The sequence below is a fragment of the Dromiciops gliroides genome, chromosome 5, assembly GCF_019393635.1.
Source record: "Dromiciops gliroides isolate mDroGli1 chromosome 5, mDroGli1.pri, whole genome shotgun sequence".
NCBI classification, from domain to species: Eukaryota; Metazoa; Chordata; class Mammalia; order Microbiotheria; family Microbiotheriidae; genus Dromiciops; species Dromiciops gliroides.
In genome coordinates this window covers 205,329,768-205,355,658 of record NC_057865.1, presented here as the reverse complement: position 1 = coordinate 205,355,658, position 25,891 = coordinate 205,329,768, and the positions used below count along the sequence as shown (strand labels likewise).

General features: G+C 37.7%; 1 protein-coding gene across 1 annotated transcript in view; it reads right to left on the bottom strand.

The window, feature by feature from the left end:
- SLC38A4 (solute carrier family 38 member 4) overlaps nt 1-25,891 on the bottom strand; it is a 112,178-nt gene that overhangs the window by 6,243 nt on the left and 80,044 nt on the right. The window contains 6 exon segments of the mRNA XM_043966779.1: nt 2,922-3,028; nt 3,030-3,046; nt 20,110-20,196; nt 20,281-20,294; nt 24,663-24,742; nt 24,938-25,213. Coding sequence (XP_043822714.1) covers nt 2,922-3,028; nt 3,030-3,046; nt 20,110-20,196; nt 20,281-20,294; nt 24,663-24,742; nt 24,938-25,213 — 581 coding nt within the window.

The following is a 25,891-nucleotide window of genomic DNA, read 5'->3' as shown; positions in this document are numbered from 1 at the left end:
AGTAGACAACATTAGTTGTCAAAATTGCTTAGCAATATTGGCCAGAATATAATATTGGCCAGAAAGATATAGGCAGATCCCTCAACAGTTCTTAATATTTTCAAAATACTCTAGCAAAACAAAATAATTCCCAGGCTTTATTTTCCTTACCACATTCCCCTGGTTACAATTTATTGAGTGTCTAAGTTTATCTCTGAAGGATTGTTTGGGAGCAAAGTTGTTGGAAACAACTGAAAATCATTACTAAGTTCCAGTTTACTATACCTTTGTTTGAAAGCCTAAAGTTATACACCTAAGAAAACAAAGAATTTAGATCACTGTAAGAGAAATTCATAGTCTTACAGTGACAAAATAAAGTTCATATTTTCTAAGGTATGCAATTATTATTTTCAAAAAAATTGATAGCATTTATTAAAGCAGTAATCATTATTATAAAGAAATTCTATTGTCTCTCTGCTTTCGTTGAAGATATACCAACTAGACCCAATGGAGAATGATAAAAACTGTGAATGGCACTGCTAGTTAAGATAATAATGTGCCCCTTTTCTATCCAGGAGAATATAAGACCTAACAAAGAAACTGGCTGGCAGTGAAAAAATTATTCCAGCTTTAGCTTTAGTTGACTCTAGACACTCAGCCAAAGAGAAATGCAGCAAGTAAGTTAGAAGGGAGAAGACCTCATGACTATTGTGTCATGAAAAAACACCAAATCTGAAGTTAGAAGACCTGGCTTCATATGCCTAAAGATCCATTGTAGTTCTAAATTCTATGATCTGATAGCCCCTCCAAGGTCCACAGCTCCTTGGTCAAAAGTCTTTGGCATGCACATGCACATGCATGTTTGTTATCAAGTCAACACACATTTATAATAAGCATCTATAAGTGTGGGACACAAAGAAAGGCAAAAAAGTGTACCTTCTCTCAAGGGAGATCAGTATAATGAGAGAAAAACATGCAAACAACTATGTACAGATAAGATGTATCCTGGATAAAGTGAAGATGATATCAGAGAAAAGTTGCTGTCATAAGGAATAGTTGGAGGCCAGTCTCACTACACTGCAGAGTACTAAAGGGCAGTAAGGTATAAAAAGACTGGAAATGAAGGAAGGAGCCAGGTTATGAAGAACTTTAAAAATCAAACAGGATTTTATATTTTTTCTGATGGTAATTGGGAGAAGCTGGAATTAATTAATTAAGCTATATGGTCAGATGTGCTTTAGGAAGATCAATTTGACATCTGAGTGGAAGATGGACTATAATGGAATTATTTATTAGATTGGAAGTGAGGAGAGCATTATTAGTAGGTTATTGTGATAGTCCTGGCATGAAGTGATGAGGGATTGTACCAGAGTGTTGGCAGTATCAGAGCAAAGAATGGAGCATATACAAGAGATATTACAAAGGTAAAAATGAAAGGATTTGGCAACTGGTTGGAAATAGTGAGGAGGGCAGTGAGAGAAAATGAAGAGCTGAGGGTGACACCTAGGGTTCCATTCTATGAAGATGGCTGTACCTGTACAGAAGTAGCAAAGCTCATCAGAGAGAAGAGTTAGTGTAGTGGAGGGGAGCAATAATGAATTCAGTTTAGACATTTGAGTTTCATATGTCTATGAGACATATACTTGAAAGCTCAAAAGGCAGTTGGAAATATGAAACTAGACAGGAAAGAAGTTAGGGTTAGTTCTAATTTAGACATAAAGCTGAGAATTATCTACAGAGATTATAATTGAATCTAATGCAGCCTGATAGGATGACAAATCCAGAATTAGATCTGCATCCATTGTTGAATAGACCAGCTAGTCTAGGGAGAAAGGAGGAAGAGAGGAGGAAGAGAAGGAGGAGCCAAAGAAAATTACTGGTCTTCTTAAACTACTGATGAGCCAAATGGATAAATTTGGAGAAAGTTTTATTGGACAAGAGTCCAGGAGACCTGACTTCTAGTTCTAACTCTGCCACTAATTTACTGTTTGACTTTGGGAAAGACAATTAAGTTCTAGGCCTCCATTTATGGAAAATAAGAATACCCAATAGTTATACCATCTGCCTTCTAGGATTGTTGTAATAATCAAATGGAAATATGTATACAAAATACCATGGTCCGATAAGGTCCATGTACTATGCTTAGAATCACCACCATAATCATATTACATATTCAACTAATAGTCATATGTTCAGCACTATACAAAATTTCTGGGGTTTCCCTCTCCTCTGAGAAAAAATGGGGTAAATCCAGATTTTAAAAAGGCATTAATGTGACAAAAATTCGGGTGTGCCCTGGTTCATTTTATCTGGGTCCTTGCCACCAGTTCGACATTAACAAATGTTAAGGAAAGCAGAGTCTGTTGATTCCAAGGTGAGGGTAACTCATCTGGGAGGAGATATTATTTAAGCATTGTTAACTAAATGGTAACTAATCTAAAGAAACAAATAATGAATTTACTATAACTCTTTGCTCCTAAAATGTGATTCTGATATACATTGACTTCATGGGAATTGACTTCTTATAACTGAGGGGGTAGCCCTGAAGACAGCTTTTGGATGCAGTTTGCCAATATTTGCAAAAGACCAAATGAAACACGCAGAATAGCAATTATTTGAAAATATGTGGTCACAACTTAATTATTTTTCCTACCATTAGTTGAGTCCCTAATTGTCATTTTATTAATTTATTGTATAGCTGTCCAGAATTATTTTCTGAAGTTGAGGTAAAAATCTATTAAATCACTTTTCCACATGAAAAAAATACTCCTTACACTTATGTCATGGCACATAAGGCTTGTATAGGCATTATGAAAAAATGCTAAATTCAAAAGTAAAATTATTCTTAACGACATGACTTTCTTATCACACCATTATTAAATACATATCAAATCCAGTAAACTTCTATTATGTTTCTTCTTCCGAAAGCATTTTTTACTTACTGGGAACAAGACAATAGTACTGTAAATGTGACTGCCACAAGGACTGCTAGACGAACCAGGAGAATTGGGGTGTCAAATGTATACACCTTGGTATAAGCATGGAGTAAATTCATCTTCAACTTCTCCTACATGAGGAACAAAGGAAGTCAGTAAAGTAAAATTAGCATTAGTTAATCTAACTAGGAAAACATCTCACTGTGCATTGAAAGAAATTGTAGGGGCGGCTAGGTGCACGTAGATAAAGCACCAGCCCTGGATTCAGGAGTACCTGAGTTCAATCTGGCCTCAGACATTTGACACTTACCAGCTGTGTGACCCTGGGCAAGTCACTTAACCCCCATTGCCCCGCAAAAAAAAAAAAGAAAGAAAGAAAGAAAGAAAGAAAGAAAGAAAGAAAGAAAGAAAGAAAGAAAGAAAGAAAGAAAGAAAGAAAGAAAGAAAGAAAGAATTGTAGTATATGTAACGGGAAATCTAGACATCATCTGTAGAGTAAGATCATCACTATAGTGGCAGGTTTGGGGACTAAATGAGACAATAAGAGTGAGCTAAGGGAGTCTAGCCCCTCTCATTAGAGAATAATTTCCCCATGACTAAACCTCTTCTACTCACATGCCTGGATCTAGAGCTAAAGATTCCTTGGATGGGAAACAGAACAGGAACAGTGTGACCCAGCAATAGTTTTCTCAAACTTAGAGCAAAGAACTGGGAATAAAAGTAAATATCTCTAGTTGGGTAATGGCTAAGCAAGGAATAATATGTGAATTTTATAAAATATTGCTACACCTTTAGCAATGAAGATGATGGAGAAGCATGGGAAGACTGATATGAACAAAGTAAAGTACATAACAAGGAAATACATGCACAACTGTATTATGTAAATGGAAGGAACAAGAATGACAAAATCCATAAATTGGCTTTTATATAATTAGGAATGTTTAAGCTTAGCCCTGACAAAGAAAAGAAATAATGCATCTTCTTCCCTTCTTTATGGAGATAAGAAAGAGTATGGGTATAGAACACTGCATTCACTATAAGATTTGGTTGATATCTTAGTTTTTCTGAACTGTTTTTCTTTTGTGCCCTTTTAAATTCTTTGATACAAAGGATAGCTTTCTCGATGGGGGGGGGGATATATTTGAAAATGAAAGTGATATAAAAACCAAAGATCACAATAAAACATTTTAAATGGAAAAAATAGTTCTACATTTACGTAAAAGATGACAGTGACCCCAAGAGATTACTTTTGAAACAATAAGATATTTAATGTGTGATAGAATTGCATATCTTGCCCACAATAAAAAATGAAAGGAAATGAGACAGAAGGGAGAAAAAGCTATAGCAACCAATTGCAAAAACACTTTCTGTACTCTGTCTATGATATAGTTCACATTAACAATTATTTCATATGTAACACTGTCCTGAGAGAATGACAAATAGTTAAAGTTAAAAAAAAAAAAAAGAAAGAAAAATTACCCCTTGGTGCCTTCTTACTCTGAGGTTGAACTCGATGTCTACAATTTGGTTTACCAAATGATTGGAAATTACATGTAACACCAAGTTCAAAGACTATGAATATAGTTACAATATTTTTTAGAGTTAATGGAATCTTGTGGAGTTCAAATGTAACTGTAATATAAAAAGAGGCTAAGAGAAGACTGGAAATTTAACTGTCATTCAGGAGGGACTTATAAGCAACATGTCATGAGCAAAGCTATTTGATCATAAGGATTCTGATTGATGAGATAAAGGACAAATAAGGAGACTTCTGGGTATGATGATGATTAAGACCTAAAAGAGTTCAGCTCTCTTGCAAATATCTTAGTAAACTCAAAACATCCATTAGAAGGAACAATGATAATGAAAGCCAAAGAAAAATAGCCATAAACTCCATCCTGTCTAGAACTCTACAAGAAGATTATCAGAAAACTTTGGATATTGAGTGGGGATCAACCAGGCAGAAGGTGAAGTATGTAAGTAGCCCATGTTCACGACAAAAGCCAGATCCAGACTACCTCCTAGTACAGGGCTCAGGAAGCTCCTGTTCAAGTCACAGTAAAAGAAATGGCCAAACCAACACTGAGGAAATGCAGAATCTAGGCATCTCTATCAAAGCCACAGGAGAAAGAGCAAGACAAGACCAGTGCCCAAGAATGCAAAGCATAGTAGAGTATCCACGAAGCTCAGATCTGAGTCACAGTTGGAGACAGGAACAGACAAGTGCCTGGAACACATTCATAAACAGAGTCATAGCAGGAGGTGGGGCCAGACCAGAAAGGAGGTAAGCAGGCCCAAACGAGCACCCAAGAAGTGCACAATCCAGAACCCCCAGGTGACCCATATTTAAAGCATAGCATGAAGGAGGGCCAAACCAGGTTCCCCAACTCCTAGGCAACACATGTCCAAGCCACAACAGAAGAAAGAACTTGGGAAGTACAATAGAAGATAGCAGGAAGCCTATTACCATCACAATGTACAATATCTGATTCGCATTAATAATGGTTTGTACAAAATGATAGGAGCCAACAATCAGTTTGAGAATGTAAGTAGGATATAAGTTTTATTGAGGCCAAGAAGATCCAAGAGAAGGTGATACAAATCTCATTCTTAGTCACTAAATCAGGTTGGTTGTTGTCCTCCATGCTCAAAGAGGAAAAAAATAACGTGATATTGGGGTCAAGCTACAGTGTGTCTGACTGTGGCTGATCAAACCAATAAAAGCTCAGAAGGCTGTACTGCAGGTCAGGCACAAATAGTCCCTGCAAACATTTGGAGTGGAAATGTCTCTAAATTCGCATATCTCATGTTTCTTGTGAGCTGTTGTAACTCTGCTTAGCTTATACAGCACAATGCCTTCTTTGATGTCGGTACACCCTGCTGGGTGGTCCTGTGCCAGTGTCTTCCAGGTCTTACAATATTGAAAAGTTTTTAGAGAGACTTGAGTGTGTCCTTGTATTGCTTCTTTGAAATCTCCATGTGAGCACTTGCTTTGTGTGACTTCTTCATAAAATAGTTTTTAAGCACACAAACACATTTTGGCATTCGAGCAATATGGCCAGCCTACTGGAGTTTCATTCTCTGTAACAGAGTTTGAAAGCTTGGCAATTCAGCTTCAGAAAGGACTTCAATGTCAAGTACTTTATTTTGTTAGGTGATCTCAGAAATCTTCCTAAGATCAATTCAAATGGAAGCAGTACAGTTTCCTGGCTTGGCACTGGTATACTCTTCAGATTCACAGGCATACAACAATGAGGTCCAACGCAGTGGCTCTGTAGACCTTCAGTTTGGTAGGCATTCTAATACCTCTTCTCTTCCACAATTCCTTCAGAGCCTCCACTGAACTAACTCTGGCAATATTTGCATCAACCTCATCATCTATGTGCACATCCCTAGAAAATGTACTGCCAAGGTAAGTAAACATTAAAAATTTCTCCATGTGCTGTAACCAATAGTTCTATGTATGGATGGTATGGTGCTAACTGATGGAGAACCTCTGTTTTATTGTTGTTAATTATCTGGCCAAAATTAGCAAAAAGGGTAGCTGCACTGAATGCACAATCATTTGTGAACAAAAGTCTCATACCAACTCTTCCTCCACTTGGCTTTTTGTAGCCTTTTCAAGTTAAACAACTCACTGCCAGTGTGGTAGCTGACCAGGATGCCTTTTTTGTCTTCATTGAAGGCATCTGACAACATTGCTTGAAAACAACATACTAAAAAGACTAAAGCAAGCACACAGACCTGCTTTACTCCACTGGTGAATGGGAAAGTGCAAGTGAATCATCCATTATCCAGAACCCATGCAAGAATGCTTTCATGAGACTGATGTACAATACTGATGAACTTCTCCAGGTGAGCAAATTTTGCCATGATCTTCCACAAGCCCTCATGATTGATAGGATAAAATGCCTTAGTCAAATCAATGAATGTTGTATTCAGACTTCTGTTCTGCTCCTGGCATTGATCCTTGAGTTATCAGGCAGCAAACACCATGTAAACTATTCCTCGACACTTTCTGAAAGCTACACTGGCTCTCAGGTAGATTACCATCTTCCAGGTGAAGGATCAGCCTATTAAGGAGGACTATTGACAACCTATTTCCTTTTCCTTTTATAGAAATGGACAATGGAGGCATCCTTGAACTCCTCTTCTTGCCATATAACTAACCTGAAAGATTTCAGTCAGTTTTTTATGAGAAGTAGACCCCCCCCCCGCCTTGTAAATCTCAGCTGGAATAGAGTCAGCACCAGGTTTTTTGCCACACAAAAGAGCCTAGTAGCATTCAAAACCTCTGCTTTAGTCGGAAGTTTGGCTAGAGAGGGGCTGACTTCAACCTGAGGTATTACAATAAATGGCTTCAGCATTGATTGATCATGGTCTGTGGAGAATGCCAATGGGAGTGTTCAGCCCATCTCTCCAGGATCATGTCCTCATCACTAATTGATGCGGCCCCACCAGCACTGAGTAGTTGAGATGGCCCATAAATAACATTCAGGGCATCATAAAAGTGCTTTGGGTTGTTACACTATCAGCATAAAACTGAATTTCAGCTGCCTTCTTACTGAGCCAAGAATCCTGAATCTCTTTAAGCTTCATTCCCACTTTAGTTTTGATGAAGTTAAATGCTGTCTTCTTCTTCTTCTTCTTCTTCTTCTTCTTCTTCTTCTTCTTCTTCTTCTTCTTCTTCTTCTTCTTCTTCTTCTTCTTCTTCTTCTTCTTCTTCTTCTTCTTCTTCTTCTTCTTCTTCTTCTTCTTCTTCTTCTTCTTCTTCTTCTTCTTCTTCAGTGAGGAAATTGGAGTTAAGCGACTTGCCCAGGGTCACACAGCTAGTAAGTGTTAAGTGTCTGAGGCCGGATTTGAACTCAGGGACTCCTGACTTCAGGGCCGGTGCTCTATCCACTGCGCCACCTAGCTGCCCCAAATGCTGTCTCCTTAAAGATGGATGAATTGTCCTTCTGGTAAATCCTGTGGAGTTCTCATTTTTTGTTTAGCAGCTTCTGAATTTCCCCATTATTTTTGTTAAACAAATCTTGATGTTTGTGAGTGTTCTGGCATAAATGAGTAAATGCAATGCTATACATCAAATCTCTGAAAGCTGCCCATTCATTTTCTGCTCCACTGTTGGCAAACATGTGTTGGATCAGCTTTCCCTCCAAGTTAGCAGCAAACTGTTCACCCACAGAGAAGCACTGTTGATATGTCTTCTGGTTATCTTGCCTTGGGGTTGTCGCTTTTGTTAAATACAAATGTTTAGCTTGGAGAGAATAAGTCTGTTACCATTCCAGCATTCTGTTCCACATATAATCTTTGCTGTGAAGGTACATCCATGAAGCTTTATTACATTTAGGTCAACAGAATACAGTGTTAGCAATAAAAAGGTCATGAGACACAGAAGTCTTCAGTAGTAAATGACCATTGCTGTTGCTGGCTTTGACTCCATTCCACCCAAAGACTCTCTGACATGTCTGATAATCTCTGCCTACACTGATGTTAAAGTTATCTAAAATTACAAGATTGTCCTCTTTCAAAACCTTGATAATGAGAGTCTCCAGGTCTTCTTAAAATTTTTCTTTGATCTTATCAGGGTTCATTGTGGTGGGAGTATCACCACTGATGATGGTATGGTACTTTTTTACAAGTGACAATCACATTGTCATGAGCCTCCTTTTGGGAGGTATACAAGATTGTTAACTACATTAGTTTTTATTGTGAAACCTACACCAGCTTCATAGCACTTCCCATCACTGTGGTCACTCTGAAAAACATGTATCTAGCTCCAACTTCAGGAAGCTGGCCTTCATTTGCAAGCCTGTTTCAAACAGGTATACTGTTTAGATGCAACACCTCCTGATTTCTCTCACAACAGAGATCATCTTTCAGGTCTATTGGATTTTGTGTTGTTCATAAGTATACACATATTCCATGTACCAATAGTGAGTGGAATCATCTTCACAAAATTTTTCCTACTTTTTTTGTCTTTTGACTACAGTGTGGGATCCCTACCTACTGTAGCAAGCAGGCCAAGGTTAGGTGAAGTAGATAGTTTTTAGGGCACTTTGTCTAACTCTTTCCTCATAAAAGGAGGTCAGCAGTGCAGTCCTTCAAAAATTCTGGTTAAACACCCAGGGGACTGCCAAATCCCACTGATGCTTTAGCTCATTGAGAAGATGAACGCATTCCTTGAGCTTCCTGTGTACAGGCATGTGACTACAGTTCTCAGTGTATCCAAACCTGCTGCTTTGTCATTTGCCTGTCTCCACAGGACTCTGAGGTAGGTAAAAATGACAAAATAGTATCAGTGCTGTCTTTTGATACATGTATAAATTGGATTTAAATAAGGCAAAGTTGCCAAAGCCATTGGCCTCACTTTCTCTTCCAGAGTCATCAAAGTCCAGTGGCAAGACACAAGACAAGGCAACTGTCCATAGCTTGGATGCAGTGGATGAACTTGGCATCTTCATTGTCTAACCAGGTTCTAAGTTCCCCATAGTTCCTCCTTTTTTTTTTTTTTGGTGAGGCAATTTGGGTTAAGTGATTTGCCCAGGGTCATACAGCTAGTAAGTGTCAAGTATCTGAGGACAGACCTGAACTCAGGTCCTCCTGACTCCAGGGCCAGTACTCTATCCATTTTACCCCCTAGCTGCCCCACACAGCACTCCTTCTACAACTTTAATGGCCCATTGGCACAAATTGTTCTCCTCTGCTGATTTCACCAGGGAAGTCTTCATATACGTGGGGTAGATACCCCCCTAACTTACTGCAGGATTTGAGGCCCATCAATAACATTCAACTTGGTTTAGCTAGTCTGCTGACACTGTACATGCTTCTTGGAGCCACAAATGAGGATTGGGTAGCAGGTAGACACCAAAGGTGAAAAGATACTCTGTAAAGGGCTCAGCAGCCCTCACACCAGAGGTACTAGTCTTCCCTGAATACCTATACACCCCACATCTAAATGCCAGCACATGTTAGTAGTAGTAGGGACACCACCTTACAGCTCTCAAGAACATGGAAGAAAATACAGTCTCATCTAAGCAAAGAGTTCTAATTCAGGAAATGGGGCTGGATAAATGAGTAAATAAAAGGTAATGCCAAACACCAAGAAGAAATATTATGGATTGGGGCAGCTAAGTGGCGAAGTAGATAAAGCACCAGCCCTGTATTCAGGAGGACCTGAGTTCAAATCCAGCCTCTGACACTTAACACTTACTAGCTGTGTGACCCTGGGCAAGTCACTTAACCCTCATTGCCTCCAAAAAAAAAGAAAAAGAAAGAAAAAAGAAACATTATGGATTAAAAGAAGTCCAAGGAATAAGTGCAGACAAAGAGAGTAAGTACAAAACATGTCCAAGGAGAGTTTCAGAAAAAAGAATGACCCAGGGATAAAAACTACATGAAAACTTGAAAAAACTAATGTTAAATAAAAACTAGGAAGGAGAAAATCAGGACACTGAATAGGTTAGAACAGAAGGTGGCCAACTCTACCCAAGTTTCTCCATGAAAATTAGAATGGGCCAAACAGAAAGCAACCTCCATGTGATACCCAGCAGGAAGGAGAAAGAGAAATTCCATTTAAAATAACTGCAAAAAGAATAAAATATTTGGGAGTCTACCTGCCAAGACATACATAGGAACTATGTATACAACAATTACAAAACACTTTTCATACATAAATAAAGACAGATGTAAACAATTGGAAAAGATTAATTACTCATGGATAGGCTGAACCAATATAATAAAAAAGACAATTCTACCTAAATGAATTTATTTATTTTATGCCATATCAATAAAACTATAAGAGACTCATCTTATAGATAAAAAAATAATAATTCATCTGGAAGAATGAAAGTGTAAGAATTTATTGCGATTCAGGACCCCATCTTTGGCTAAAATTAAAAAGCCTTGGGCGTGCCCCACACAGCTTCCTCCACCTCGGGCGTGCTCTGCATGGAAACCCCAAGTCCTGGGCGTTCTCCACCCCTAGCTTGGGGTGTGTGGGTGGTTGGCCCGAGTTTCCTGTGAGAGAAGAGAGCGAGCAAGAGAGGGGAACAAGTGACCAAGGAGATGGGAAGAGGAGATGAGAAGAAGACAGAGAGGGAGGAGAGTTCACAGCAGTAGGCAAGAGATGCACAGGGAGATAGAGAAGCAGCTGAATCTGGTGGGTGAGTTTATAGGTTGTATCCTGCTTTTCTTTGTCCTTATCTCTAAATTTATTCACATCGATAATGTTTTGTTTTGTTTTGTTTTTGCTTTATCTGAAAGGAGGCTTTTTAAATCTTGTTTCTTGTTAGTCTGGGAGAAGCAGTTGGGGGAGGGGGAAGCTCTTCCCATATTAAATTTGGTCCTTACAGATTGGTGGCCCATTCGGGACTTGACTTAACAAACCTGGGGGATCTTTAAAAAAAAACAACAAAAAAAAAAAACCAACCTTACAGATTGGCAAGAAAGGCAGCAGTTAGAAAAGCTAGGTCAAGAATATCTAAGGAATCAATGAAAAATTGTGAAAGAAGGTGGTTTTGCATACCAGATCTTAGACTATATTATAAAGTGGTAATTGTCAACAGAATTTGGTACTGGCTGAGTAAGACATAGAATGATTGATCAGTTGAATAGATTAGGTACATAATATATGGAAGTGAATGATCATGGTGATCTAGAATTTGATAAGTTCAGTGATCCAAGATTTGGGGTCAAGAATTAACTACTCAACAAAAACTGGCAAGCAGTTCAGGAGAAATGGGACATTGACCAACCTCTCACACAATATTCCTATATAAGGCCAAAATGGGTATATTATTTACACATAAAAGATAGCATAATCAAATTAGGGGAACATGAAAAAAAAATCTGTCAAATCTATGAATAAGGGGAGACTTTGTGACCAAATATGAGATAAAGAGGGTCACAGAAGGTAAAATGGATAATTTTAATTACATGAAAAAAGAAAGGGTTTGCATAAACAAAAGCAAAGTAGCCAAAATTAGAAGGAAAGAAGGAAACTGGGAAAAACATTTTACATCATATTTCTCTGATACCAATTTCTCAAATATGTAGAGAACTAAACCGAATTTATTTTGTTAAAATAAGGGGCATTTTCCAACTGATAAATAGTTAAAGGACATAAAGGAAGTTTTCAGAAGAAAAAATCAAAACCATTAATAGTCATGTGAAAAAAATGTTCTAAGTTAATAATAATTAGGGAAATGCAAATTAAAACAATTCTGAGGCACTACCTCACACCCATGGTTAATATGACAGAAAACAAAAATGACAAATGTTGGCAAGGGGGTAGAAAAATAGGTACATTAATGCATGGTTGTACATTGGTCCAACCATTTTGGAGAACAATTTGGAACCATACCCAAAGGGCTGTAAAACTTCATACTCTTTAACTCAGTGATATCTACTACTAGGTCTGTATCCCAAAGAGATCAAAGAAAAAGAGAAAAAACAAACATGTACAAAAATATTTATAGTAGCTCTTTTTCTGGTGGCAAAGAATTGGAAATTGAGATGTCCATCAACTAGATAGTGACTGAACAATTTGTGGTATATGATTGTGATGAAATGTTATTGGACTATAAGAAATAATTATGAGCAGGATGGTTTCAGAAAAAAATTTTGGAAGATTTATATGAACTGATATAAAGTGAAATGAGCAGAATTAGAAGTAACAGCAATATTGTAATAATAACCAACATTTAAAGACTAAGCTACTCTGATCAATACAATGATTCAAGACAATTCCAAACAACTCATGATGAAAAATGCTATCTATTTTCAGAGTGAAAATTGATTAACTCTGAGTGCAGATTGAAGCATATTTTTCCACTTTCTTTATTTTTCTTGCTTTTTAAAGAACACAGCTAATATGGAAATTTGTTTTGCATGACTTCACATGACTCACATGGGAGTCATTTTGCTTGCCTTCTCAACAACTGGGGAAAGGGGGAGAATTTGGAACTCAAAATTTTAAAAATGAATGTTAAAACAACAACAAAAAACTTCACTAAGATTTTTTAGACACTTCCTATATTAATTATTATGATCAGTTTTTATCAGAAATGAAGGAATGGTTTGTACTATGATTGCTATAACTATAAGAAATTATTTTAATGGCAAGAGTAAGATAAATCATGTGATTATATTAAAAACTAACTCTATGAGATAACAAGAAATATTAAAAGAAGTTCAAAGATTGGAGAAATCAAAACAAACGAAAATCTAAAGTGTATACTACTTTCAAAAACATCAGACCTGGAAAAATGTTGAGGAAATTTAATCATTATACAGGCTGAAAATTAGAATTGCCTCCAAAATGAAAATCTGGATGCCATGTTTAAATAAATAATAAAAGGAAACTTCTCAGATCAACTGGAATCAGAGGGCAGGGTAAAAATAGAAAACAGCCATCTCTGAAAGAAACACCAAAATGTAAACTACCAGTAATGTCATAGATCAATGGAAAAATACTGCCTCTACAAAAAGAAAGTGTTCAAATGCAAAAGAATACTTGGCATCAAACAAGATGTGTAAGCTATCACCTTAAAGAAAAGAATATCTCCAAAAATTATATTTCAAAAGGCAAAAGATAAAAGATTATAAGCAAGAATAACAACCTATTAAAGGAAAATGGATTCTTAATAGAAGAAAAGACTTTCAATCATTCCTATGACTAGAGTTGAGTATCATTGTTGTTCAGCCATTTGAATTGTTCCTGACTCTTCATGACCCCATTTGGGGTTTGCCATTTCATTCTCCAGTTCATCTTTGCAGATGAGGAATCTGAGGCAAACAACTTAAGTGACTTCCCTAGGTTAAGTAACTTGCCCAGGGTCACACAGCTAATAAGTGTCTGAGACCAGATTTGAAGAGTTGAATAGAAGCTATGAAATACAGACAAACAAAAGACTCATGGGAAAACTAGAAAGTTAAACATTTGAGTCCTTGTAAATACATTCAACAGGAAGGGAGAGGGATGATGAAGTATTTCAGACTAATAGGGGGAGAAAAAACAAGCATCTTTTCAAAATCCTAATGTTTTCAACAAACAGGGACTGGTGGTGTTTTAAGTTTTGTTTAGTGAAGAGATGGGAAACAATATACTATATAAGAAAAGAAGAGAAAGATAGAACTTCCTATTTTACAAAATTAGGAGGCACAATACAAAGATGTAACAAGGGGTGAAGCTAAGCACAGTGGTACATGTTTGTAATCTCTGTTACTATAGGAGGCTGAGGATGATGGTCAAGCTCTTGAGTTCTGAATTGCAATAGGGCTAACATCCTATTTGTGACAGCACTATATTTGACACTAATATGGTGAGCCTCCAGGAGATGATAGCAGGCTGCCTGAGGAGGGGCAATCTGGCCCAGATCAGAAATGAAACAAGTCAAAACTTCCATGTTGATGAGCACTGGGTGGTCACCAAATTTTTTCCAACCTGGGTGAAATATGGAGATCTAAGCAAAAAAAAAAAAAAAAAGTGGGTAGTGTGGAACACTTACTGTATTAACCTTAACCTCTGCAGTTCACAAAAGAGAGTTTAATATACTCACACATACTCAAATACAAGAATTTAGTGCAGAAAAAATTTAAACAGGAATAAGATTAGGAAGCGGGGAAAGTGGAGTTATAAGCCGATTATAAGCAAAAGTGGAATTATAAGCCAATTATAAGCGAAGTTAGAATTGGTGGTATAAGTAAAACAAATTCCAACAATGGAGGGTAGTTGTAATGGGGGAGATTAAAAGGAAATAAACAGTAAAAACCTATGATGAGGAGAGGTCAAGGGGAAGAGAAGAAGGTCAGTGGAAGAGGTTTGTTCCTTAGGTATCCTAAAGTAAGTAAAATATTATTAGCTATCTACAATCATTAGAAGTGAAACTCATGGTGGGGGGATGGGGGCAGGGGGTGGGGCAGAGCCAAGATGGCAGAGAGTAGCCAGCAAATCGCTTAAGCTCTCCTTCTGTTCCATCAAAAAGAACATTAAATCATGCCTCTGGACAGATTCTGAAACTACCGAACCTGCAAAGAGACAGAGAGACACAGTCTTCCAACCAGAGATAATTTAGAAGACTTCAGAAAAGGTCGGTCTCTTTGGGGCAAAAGGGAGGCATAGCACAGCACAGCACAGAGGGGGCTGGGGAAAGTCAGCAGGAAGCTGTGGGCCACAGCCGAGCAACTGAGGCCCCTGGATCCTGGCGCAACAAGCTGGTGGCACAGCAGGACACTAGCAAAACCACCTGCACCAGCTGGGAGGGCAGGTTGCCAGCTGGACAGCCACCCATAGGACAGGTGCGACCAAGCCTACCAATCCCAGTGTGCATCTAGCAGGACCAGGGCAGGGAGAAATCCACAAGCCATAGGGGCTTCAGTGTAGAAAGCCAGAGACACAGCCCCTATACCCCAGCACAAGAAGCTTGAAACAGGGGCCCTGGTGCCCCCAGAGCAGACTTCAACTTAAAAAACAAACAAACTGCAGTATGAGTAAGAAAAAAAAAAGCTCTCACCATTGAGAGCTTCTGTATCAACAGGGAAGAGGCAAACACAAACTCAGATGAGGACAATACTCCCAAATTGCCTACATTTGAAGGCTCAAGAGGGAAGATGAATTGGTCTCAAGAACAAAAAGGCTTCTTAGAAGAGCTCAAAAAGGATTTTTCTTTTTTTTTTTTCAAAAAGGATTTTAAAAATCAACTGAGAGGGGGCAGCTAGATGGCGCAGTGGATAGAGCACCAGCCCTGGAGTCAGGAGTACCTGAGTTCAAATCTGGCCTCAGACACTTAACACTTACTAGCTGTGTGACCCTGGGCAAGTCACTTAACCCCAATTGCCTCACTAAAAAAAAAAAAAAAGAAAGAAAAAAAATCAACTGAGAGAAATGGGGAGAGAAATGAAAGCAACACAAGAAAATTATGAAAAAAGAATCAGCAGCTTGGAAAAGGAAGCACAAAGATTGACTGAAGAAAAAAATTCCTTAAAAAATTCATCTGGGAGGCAGCGAGGTGGCACTGTGGATAGAGCACCGGCCCTGAAGTCGGGAGGACCTGAGTTCAAATCCGGCCTCAGACACTTAACACTTATTAGCTGTGTGACTCTAGGCAAGTCACTTCATCCAATTGCCTCACCAAAAAAAAAAAAAAATAAATAATCTAGCCAAATGGAAAAAAAAAAGATACATAATCTCATTGAAGAAAAGAATGCCTTAAAAATTAAAATTGGACAGTTGGAAGGTAATGAATCCATGAGACACCAGGAATCAGTCAAGCAGAATCAAAAGAATGAAAAAATAGAAGAAAATGTGAAATACCTCATTGGAAAAACAACTGACATGGAAAACAGATCCAGGAGAGACAATTTGAGAATCATTGGGCTGCCTGAAAGCCATGATCAGAAAAAGAGTCTAGACACCATATTCCAGAAAATTATTAAGGAGAACTGCCCTGATATTATAGAATCAGAGGATAAAATCATCATTGAAAGAATCCACCGATCACCTCCTGAAAGAGACTCCAAAAGGAAAACTCCAAGGAATGTTGTAGTCAAATTCCAGAATTATCAGGCGAATACTCCAAACAGCCAGAAAGAAGCAATTTAAGTACCATGGAGTCACAGTCAGGATTGCCCAGGACCTGTCAGCTTCAACATTAAAGGAATGCAAGGCTTGGAATATGATATTCCAGAAGGCAAAGGAGCTTGGATTGCAGCCAAGAATCTATTACCCAGCAAAACTGTGTTTTCTCTTTCAGGGGAAAAGATGGACATTCAATGACATTGGGGACTTTCAAAGTTTCCTGATGAAAAGACCAGACCTGAAAAGAAAATTCGATCTTAACATACAAGACTCAAGAGAAGTTTAAAAAGGTAAACAGGGGGAAAAAGTTGCTCAATAAGGTTAAACTGTTTACATCCCTACACGGGAAGATAATGCTTATAACTCTTGAGAACGGTAAATGTATTTGGGCAGACAGAAGGATTATACACAGAGGGTATAAATATAAACTCTCTTTGATGTGATGATATCAAGAAAATTAAGGGAATTTATGGGGAGAAGAGGAAAGGGGAGGTGGAATGAGGTGAATTACATCATATGAAGAGGTGAAAAAAAAAAACCTATTACAATAGAAGGAAAGAAGGGAGGGGTGAACAATGTTTCAACCCTACTTTTACTAGATTTGATTCAAAGAGGGAATAACATATATGGTCATTTGGATAAAGAAACTTAGCTTATTCTTTAAGGAAGTAAAAGGGTAAGGGGAAATGGGGGACCGACAGAAGGGAGGGCAAAAGCAAGGGAGAAAGGGTAAAGAAAATGGAGGGGGGTGATAAAAAGGAAGGGCAGATTCAGGGAGGCAGGGTAAGAGGCAAGACATTGGTGAGGAGGAATAGGCTGAAAAGAAGGGGGGAAAGTACAAAGCGGGTAAATAGAATGAAGGGGAATAGACAGCTAGTAATATAATAACCTGTGAATGGGAATGGGATGAATTCTGCCATAAAAACAGAAGCAAATAGAGTGGATTAAAAAACAGAATCCTACAATACGCTGTTTGCAAGAAACACATTTGAAGCAGAAAGATACAGAGTAAAGGTAAAAGGCTGGAGCAAAAATATATTATGCTTCAGCTAAAGTTTAAAAAAAAAAGCAGGGGTAGCAATCCTTTATCTCAGACAAAGCAAAGGCAAAAATAGATCTAATTAAAAGAGATGAGGAAGGAAACTACAACTTGCTAAAAGGTACTATAGATAATGAAGTAATATCAATATTAAAACATGTATGCATCAAGTGGTATAGCATCCAAATTCTTAGAGGGAGAAGTTAATGAGTTACAAGAGGAAATAGAAAGTAATACTATACTAGTGGGGGATTTCAATCTTCCCCTCTCAGAATTAGATAAATCTAGCCACAAAATAAATAAGAAATAAGTGAAAGAGGTTAATAGAATACTGGAAAAGTTAGACATGATAGAGGTCTGGAGAAAACGGAATGGGGATAGAAAGGAATATACCTTTTTCTCAGCAGTACATGACACATTTCAAAACTGACCATGTATTAGGTCATAAAAACATCATAGTCAAATGTAGAAGGCAGAAATAGTAAATTCATTCTTCTCAGATCATGATGCAAGAAAAATTACATGTAAGAAAGTGCCAGAGAAAGGTAGACTGAAAATCAATTGGAAACTAAATAATTTCATTCTAAAGAATGAGTGGGTCAAACAACAAATCATAGAAACAATCAATAATTTTTTCCAAGAGAATGACAATAATGAGACAAAATACCAAAATTTATGGGATACAGGCAAAGCAGTGCTTAGGGGAAATTTTATGGCTCTAACCTGCTTACATGAATAAAAAAGAGAAAGAGGAGATCAATGAATTGGGGCATGCAATGTAAAAAGCTAGAAAAAGAACAAATTACAAATCCCCAATTAAATATTAAATTAGAAATCCTGAACATTAAAGGAGACATTAATAAATCAAAAGCAAGAAAACTATAGAATTAATTAATAAACTAAAAGCTGGTTATGAAAAAAAAAAACAATAAAATAGATAAACCACTGATTAATTTGATTAGAAAAAAGAAAGAAGAAAGTCAAATTACCAGTATCAAAAATGAAAGGGGTGAATTCACCACCAATGAAGTGGAAATTAAAGCAATAATTAGGAATTATTTTGCACAACTGTATGCCAATAAATTTGACAATCTAAATGAAATGGATAAATATTTACAAAAATACAAACTGCCCAGGTTAACTGAAGAGGAATAAAATCCTTAAATAAGCCCATATTAGACAAAGAAATTGAACAAGCCATTAATGAACTCCCTAAGAAAAAATCCCCAGGGCCAGATGGGTTTACAGGTAAATTCTACCAGACATTTAAAGAACAATTAATTCCAATATTATACAAATTATGTGTAAAAATAGGTGAAGAAAGAGTTCTACCAAATTCTTTTTATGACACAAATATGGTGGAGATGCCAAAACCAGGCAGAGACAAAACAGAGAAAGAAAATTATAGACAATTTCCCTAATGAATATTGAAGCAAAAATCTAAAATAAAATATTAGCAAGGAATTACAGCAAGTGGTCACCAGGATAATACACTATGACCAGGTGGGATTTATACCAGGAATACAGGTCTGGTTCAATATTAGGAAAACTATTAACATAATCAACCACATTAATAAGAAAACTAACCAAAATCATATGATTATCTCAATAGATGCAGAGAAAGCTTTTGACAAAATACAGCACACATCCCTAATGAAAAACACTAGAGAGCTTAGGAATAGGTTGAGCTTTCTTAAAGTAGTAGCAGTATTTACCTAAAACCATCAGCAAGCATTATATGTAATGGAGATAAGTTAGAGGCCTTCCCAATAAGATCGGGGTTGAAACAGGGATAGTCAAGGAGGAAACAAAACTATCACTCTTTGCAGATGATATGATGGCATACTTAGAGAATCAAGTCAAAAATTACTTGAAAAAATTAAAAACTTTAGCAAAGTAGCAGGATATAAAATAAATCCACATAAATCATCAGAATTTCTATATATGACCAACAAAGTCCAGGAGCAAGAGATAGAAAGAGAAATTCCATTTAAACTAACGGTAAATAATATAAAATACTTGGGAGTCTACTTGCCAAGACAAACGCAGGAACTCTATGAACACAATTACAAAACACTTTTCACATAAATCAAATCAGATCTAAATAATTGGAAAGATATCAATTGCTCATGATAGGCCAAGCTAAGATAATAAAAATGACAATCCTACTAAATTAATTTACTTATTCAGTGCCATACCAATCAGACTACCTGAAAACTATTTTCTAGAGCTAGAAAAAAATAATAGCAAAATTCATCTGGAAAAACAAAAAGTCAAGAATATTAAGGGAAATAATGAAAAAATGCACAGGAAGGTGGGTTAGCTGTAACAAATCTGAAGCTTTACTATAAAGCAGCAGTCATCAAAACTGGTACTAGCTAAGAAATAGAATGGAGGATCAATGGAATAAGCTAGGCATGGGAGACACCAAATGCCAGTTGATGTTCATCAACAAGACGTGCTTCTTATCCAGAATCACTAAAACAATTCTGCATACTCAGGCTGCTGATTGGTCTGAAAAATCAATTTTTAAAATTTAATCAGTTTTTTTTTAAAAGAGAACATAACTAACTTACCATAGAAGCTAAGATAACCAAACAGGGCAGCAAGTAGATACATAATCAGCATTCCTGTAATGGAGATGTTTGACACAGTCTGCATTTCTTTCGCGACCGACTGAAAAGGGAGAGAACAAAATTGAACTTTTAGTTTTACAAAGGAATTTGTGAAGGCAGTTACTGTTTAACTTCTTTTCTAGTTACTCACTATAAGTTGATTTATAATGCTAATTTAAATTAGACATCTAAGAGAGGTATGAGGAACTTGTTTCAAATATAATTCCCAGACTGCTTGCTTATACTGAATAATAGTTTATTGAAGATGAAAACCTGACTCCTGAATAACTAACATAAAGATCAAATTAGTTTCAAGCCTAAGGAAACAGGAAATTTATTTTGAAGTGAACTTATTCATTATATTGGAGAAACTTTGCTATTAGAACCATATATTTCACCCAACAAAACATCTAGTTCCTTAGAGACAGTTCTTAGATTTCCATGGACACTGTACAGTATGTTATCATAACTAAGTGATTGTTATGAAAATGAAGAGATTGTCATTGATATTTTTGAGGAAAGTTCCAGAATTTATGTAGAAATGCAACTTTTGAGAATGAGCATTACAGTGCTCATTTTAATGTGCTGAGGTTCCAAATATTACTCCCACGTGGTAATGACCATTCAATTTTTAAAAGTCAAGCTCATCCAGTCATTATTTGATTCTTTTAGGTGACATCTAGAACTAGTAATTGCCAACTATGTGGCACCATAGATAGAATTCTGGGCTAAGAGTCAGAAAAATTCATTTTCCTAAATCCAAATCTGGCTTTAGAACACTAGCTATGTGGCTCTGGGCAAGTCAGTTTTCTTCAGTTTGCTCATCTATAAAGTGAGTTGGAGAAGGAAATGGCAAGTCATTCTGGTATCTTTGCCAAGAAAACCTTATATGGGTTCATAAAGCATTGGATATAACTGAAAACAAAATCAATGAACAGGGGCAGAGCCAAGATGGTGGAGGAAAGGCAATGAGCTCTCAAACTCATGACACAGTCTCTCCAAAAAACATCCACATAATGCCATAGGACAATGAGGACAATGCCTGGAGCAGTAAAACCCACAGAAGAATGTTCTGAAATCATCTTCTAACCAAGAATGGCTTGGAAGGTCAGAAGGAGGGAGCTGCTGTGCTGATACAGGAGTGGAGCCAAATCCACAGTCACCCTGACACAGATCCAGTCTCCCAGGAAGGCCTCACCAGAGAAGAAGACCCCCAGAGCCTCTGAATCAGCTGAAGCGTCAGTGTCGACTGTAACTAAGCTCACAGTCTGGTGAGAGGGCTGAGCCCTTGGCATGGGGGAGACTACAGGGGTCTATGCTGGTGCTGAGGCAGAACTTGGGTTTTTCACCCCTGCTGGGAACCAGGATGTAGGCTTGAGTAGCAGTGGCCCAGGTGGAGGAGGGGCACAGGCTCATCAGAGCTGACAACCACAACACACAAAGCTGGTTAATTAGCAAGTTGGTCTGGGGTCATCTACTGACTAGGGAGCAGACCAGGTAAGTGGAGAACCTGATCCTCCTTAAATCATACCACCTGGGACTTCTGAAGCTTGAGATAGTGCAGCCTGGAAACAGTGCCCCACTTTAAGGAGCTAAAAGCCAAGTAAAAGGAAGGCAAGATGAGCAGACAGAGAAAGGTGAGGACCATAGAACATTTTTTTCAGTGACAAGGAAGATCAGGGTGCACCCTCAGAGGAAGATGTCAAGGTCAGGGCCCCTATATCTAGAGCTTCCAAGAAAAATATGAATTGGTCTCAGGCCATAAAGGTGCTCAAAAAGGACTTTGAAGATAAAGTTAGAGAGGTAGAGGAAAAATTGGAAAGAGAAATGAGGGTGATGCAGAAAAGACATGAGAAAAAAGTTAACAACATGAAAACATCAAATTGGCCAAATGGAAAAAGAAGTACAAAAGCTCTCTGATGAAAATAATTGCCTAAGAATTAGGATTGAACAAATGGGAGCTAGTGGCTTTATGAGAAACCAAGACACAAAAAGAAAATCTAAATGAATAAAAAAAATAGAGGGCAGTGTGAAATATCTTCTGGGGAAAAATACTGACCTGGAAAATAGGTCCAGGAGAGATAATCTGAAAATTATTGGTCGACAAGAAAATCATGATCAAGGAAAGAGCTTACATATCATCTTCCAAGAAATGGTCAAGGAAAATTGCCCTGAAATTCTAGAAGCAGAAGCTAAAATAGATATTGAAAGAATCCACCAATCATCTCCAGAAAGAGATCCCAAAAGGTAAACTCCTAGGAATATTATAGCCAAATTCCAGAGCTCTCAGGTCAAGGAGAAAATATTGCAAGCTGCCAAAAAGAAAGAATTCAAGTACTGTGGAGCTCCAATAAGGCTAAAACAAGATCTAGCAGCACCAACATTAAAGGACCGGAGGGCATGGAATATGATATTTCAGAGAGCAAAGGAATTGGGATTACAACCAAGAATCACCTACCCAGCAAAACTGATCACAATCTTTCAGAGGAAAAAATGGGATTTTAATGAAAAAGGGGACTTTCGGGTATTCATGATGAAAAGACCTGAACTGAATGGCAAATTTGACTTTCAAAAACAAGACCCTAGAGAACCATAAAAAATTGGAGTTGGATGACATACCTAGGGTTGAGCAGTGCGTACCTGTCTTATGTTTGAGGCTGGGTTTTGGCTGGGATCCCCTTGCATCCAGGGGGGATGCTTTGTCCACTGTGTCACCTAGCTGCCCCATGATGACATCTTTAGGGTTAAATTGAGGAGTGAGGGGAATGCACTGTGGGAGGAGGAAGGGCAGAGGTGAAATCCTACATGAAAGAATCAGGAAAAGGCTTATGGAGTGGGGAAAGAGATGGGGGAGGAACAGGGCAGTAAAAGAATTTTACACTCATCAGAAAAGGCTCAAAGACCTTAAACTCATCAGAGTTGCCTCAAGGAGGGATTAACATACACACCCAACTGGGTGGAGTAATCTATTTAATCTGGGCAGTAAATGAACCTAACACTCATCAGAATTGGCTCCAAGACCTCAATCTCATTAGAATTGGCTCAAGGAGGAAATAATGTAAACACTCAATTGGGTGGAGTAATCTCTCTAACCCTGCAGGAAAATAGGAAGGAAAGGGGATAAAGAGAGGGGGGCAAAAGAAGGGAGGGCAGAGTGGGGGAGGGGACAGACAGAAGCAAATCCCTTTTGAAGAGGGATAGGATGAAAGAAGATGGATAATAGAATAAATATCATGGGGAAGGGAATAGGATGGAAGGGAAATAGTTAACAATAGTAATCATGAAAAAGAGAAAAGGGGGGGAAATTGTACAAAAAATATTTATAGCAACTCTTTGTGGTTGCTAAGAATTGAGAATCAAGGGAATGTCCATCAATTGAGGAATGACAGAGGAAGATGTGGTATATGATTGTGGTGGAATGGTCTTGTGCTATAGGAAATGACAAACAGGATGATCCCAGAAAAACCTGGAAAGACTCATGAACTGATGTATAGTGAAGTGAGCAGAGCTGGGAGGACATTGTGCATAGTGACAGTAGTATTGTTCAATGAGCAATTGTGAATGACTTAACTACTCTCAGCAATGCAATGATCCAAGATAATCCCAAGGGACTAATGATGAAGCTTACTATCCACCTCCATAGAAAGAACTGATAAAAAGAGCGCTTGTGGATTGTACATATATAACCTGGTTGCTCTCTTGTGGAGGGGGGAGGAAAGGAAGGGAGGGAGGGAGAAAAATTTGGAACTCTAAATCTTATGAAAATGAGTGTTGAAAACTACTGTTATATGTAACTGGAATAAATAAAATAAATGTTTGTTACAAGAAAAAAAAGAAAATCAATGAACAACAAAAGAATTAGTAACTAGTCATTTTTTTTAATTTGGAGGAAAAACAGTGGTAGTAAAAGGATATGGTGCTTATGAAAAGGACAGTAACACTACAGGTGAAGTCAAGTCAGAAGTTGTGGCCCTTCCCCTAGAGAGTCCTCAGCAGAGGACATCAATGCATCAGCAAGTGATTCAAGAAGTATGTTTCTCCTGAATGGGAACACCCTGGGACAAAGCATCATTCATTTCCTGCTAATTACAGATTTTGTGATACTTCTCATGTTCTCTAGCACATTGATGCTAGTTCCCAGTATATGACAAGGGAGAAGACTCTAGGCTTCAATGGGGAAAGAGCTCATGAGCCAATTTGTAGAGATGGCGAATCTCCAGTGACCTCATATTACAGATGAGGAAAATAAATTCCAAAAGAGAGCAAGATGGTTGACCATTTCCAAAGGGGAAATGCTGAATTAAAAAATCTTTAGTACTGATCATCAGTGAAGTTATTGGCTGTTGTTTGTGGAATGAATGCTCTGAGCTGTGAATATGTCCAGGCACTTCACTGATTATAAAACATTATAAGATATGGTCTATGGAAAATACTAAAATTATATTTCCACAGAAGGAAAGACGATGAACACATATTAAAATCAAATTATAAAGCTAAAACAATGGCAGCCTTACTCTTTAAGCTCACTGTAGATTGGGAGTACCTCAGGGTGGCATACAAAAGCAAATGCAAGAATGGGGATTGCATAGGCAGTCTGAAAAACAAACAAAAACAAACTTTAGTTAGCCTTTTAACATAGATAGCACTACTGTGCCATCTAGGTTTAAGTCTCAGAAACTTGGTGTGTCACATTACCCTCTTTCTTCCCTTACCCTCTTTCTTCCCCCCGCCCCTCTCCCGCCTTCTAACCCTCTCTGGTTAGAGATTTGGTCTAGGGACTCTCACTTACCCGTGAGTTAAATGCAAAGTATTTTGGTTGACATTTGTCCATAATCTGTGATTCATATTCTACATCCCTTCTATGAAAGGAATCTTTGTCCTGCTTCTCAGTTAGATCTGCAACATTTCCATTATTATAATCCATCATGAAATTCACTTCAGTAGTCTGAGACTTATTGGGTAACATCTTGAGGTGCATCAGAAATGTATTGTTGTATGTCATATTTCCAACATTGTGATCCAGGACAGGTAGAGGACAAGGAATTTGGAATTTCTTATAGATTACCTAATTTGGAATGTAAGGGGTGGGAGAAAATATAATGAAAAAATTGAGACCAAAAACTCTGAAAGATGATAATGGTATGTGTTATTTTTTTTAAAGGTGCTACTGAGATTGTTGGTTTAAGGATAACTATAATTGGGGCAGCTAGATGGCACAGTGGATAGAGCACCGGCCCTGGATTCAGGAGTACCTGAGTTCAAATCCGGCCTCAGACACTTAACACTTACTAGCTGTGTGACCCTGGGCAAGTCACTTAACCCCAATTGCCCCTCAAAAAAACCCAAAAAAACAAAAAAAACAAAGGATAATTATAATTAATGTTAAGGTTCCCATTGTCCTTATTCATACCTTGTATTTTCTATCCTAATGGAAACAACTATAGCATTTTGGGTCTGTATGAGACATTTCTACTCACTAAAGCCAACTGCTTCACCTCTCTCAGGATTACATGCTTAGCACTAAAGATATTGTCACTATCCTTTAAAATATTAATATGAAGGGGGAAAGTTTTCATGAGTTGCAAATGAATGAAGTAGAAGTGAAGGATTGAGGTAAATCTAACAGTCGCTTTACATCTTCCTTCTTGAAGAAATGAGAGGGTAGAAGGAAAGAAGAAAAGGAAAGGAGGGAGAAGGAGGAGGGTGGGGGAGAATGGAAAAGGAAGAGGAAGAAGAAGGGGAA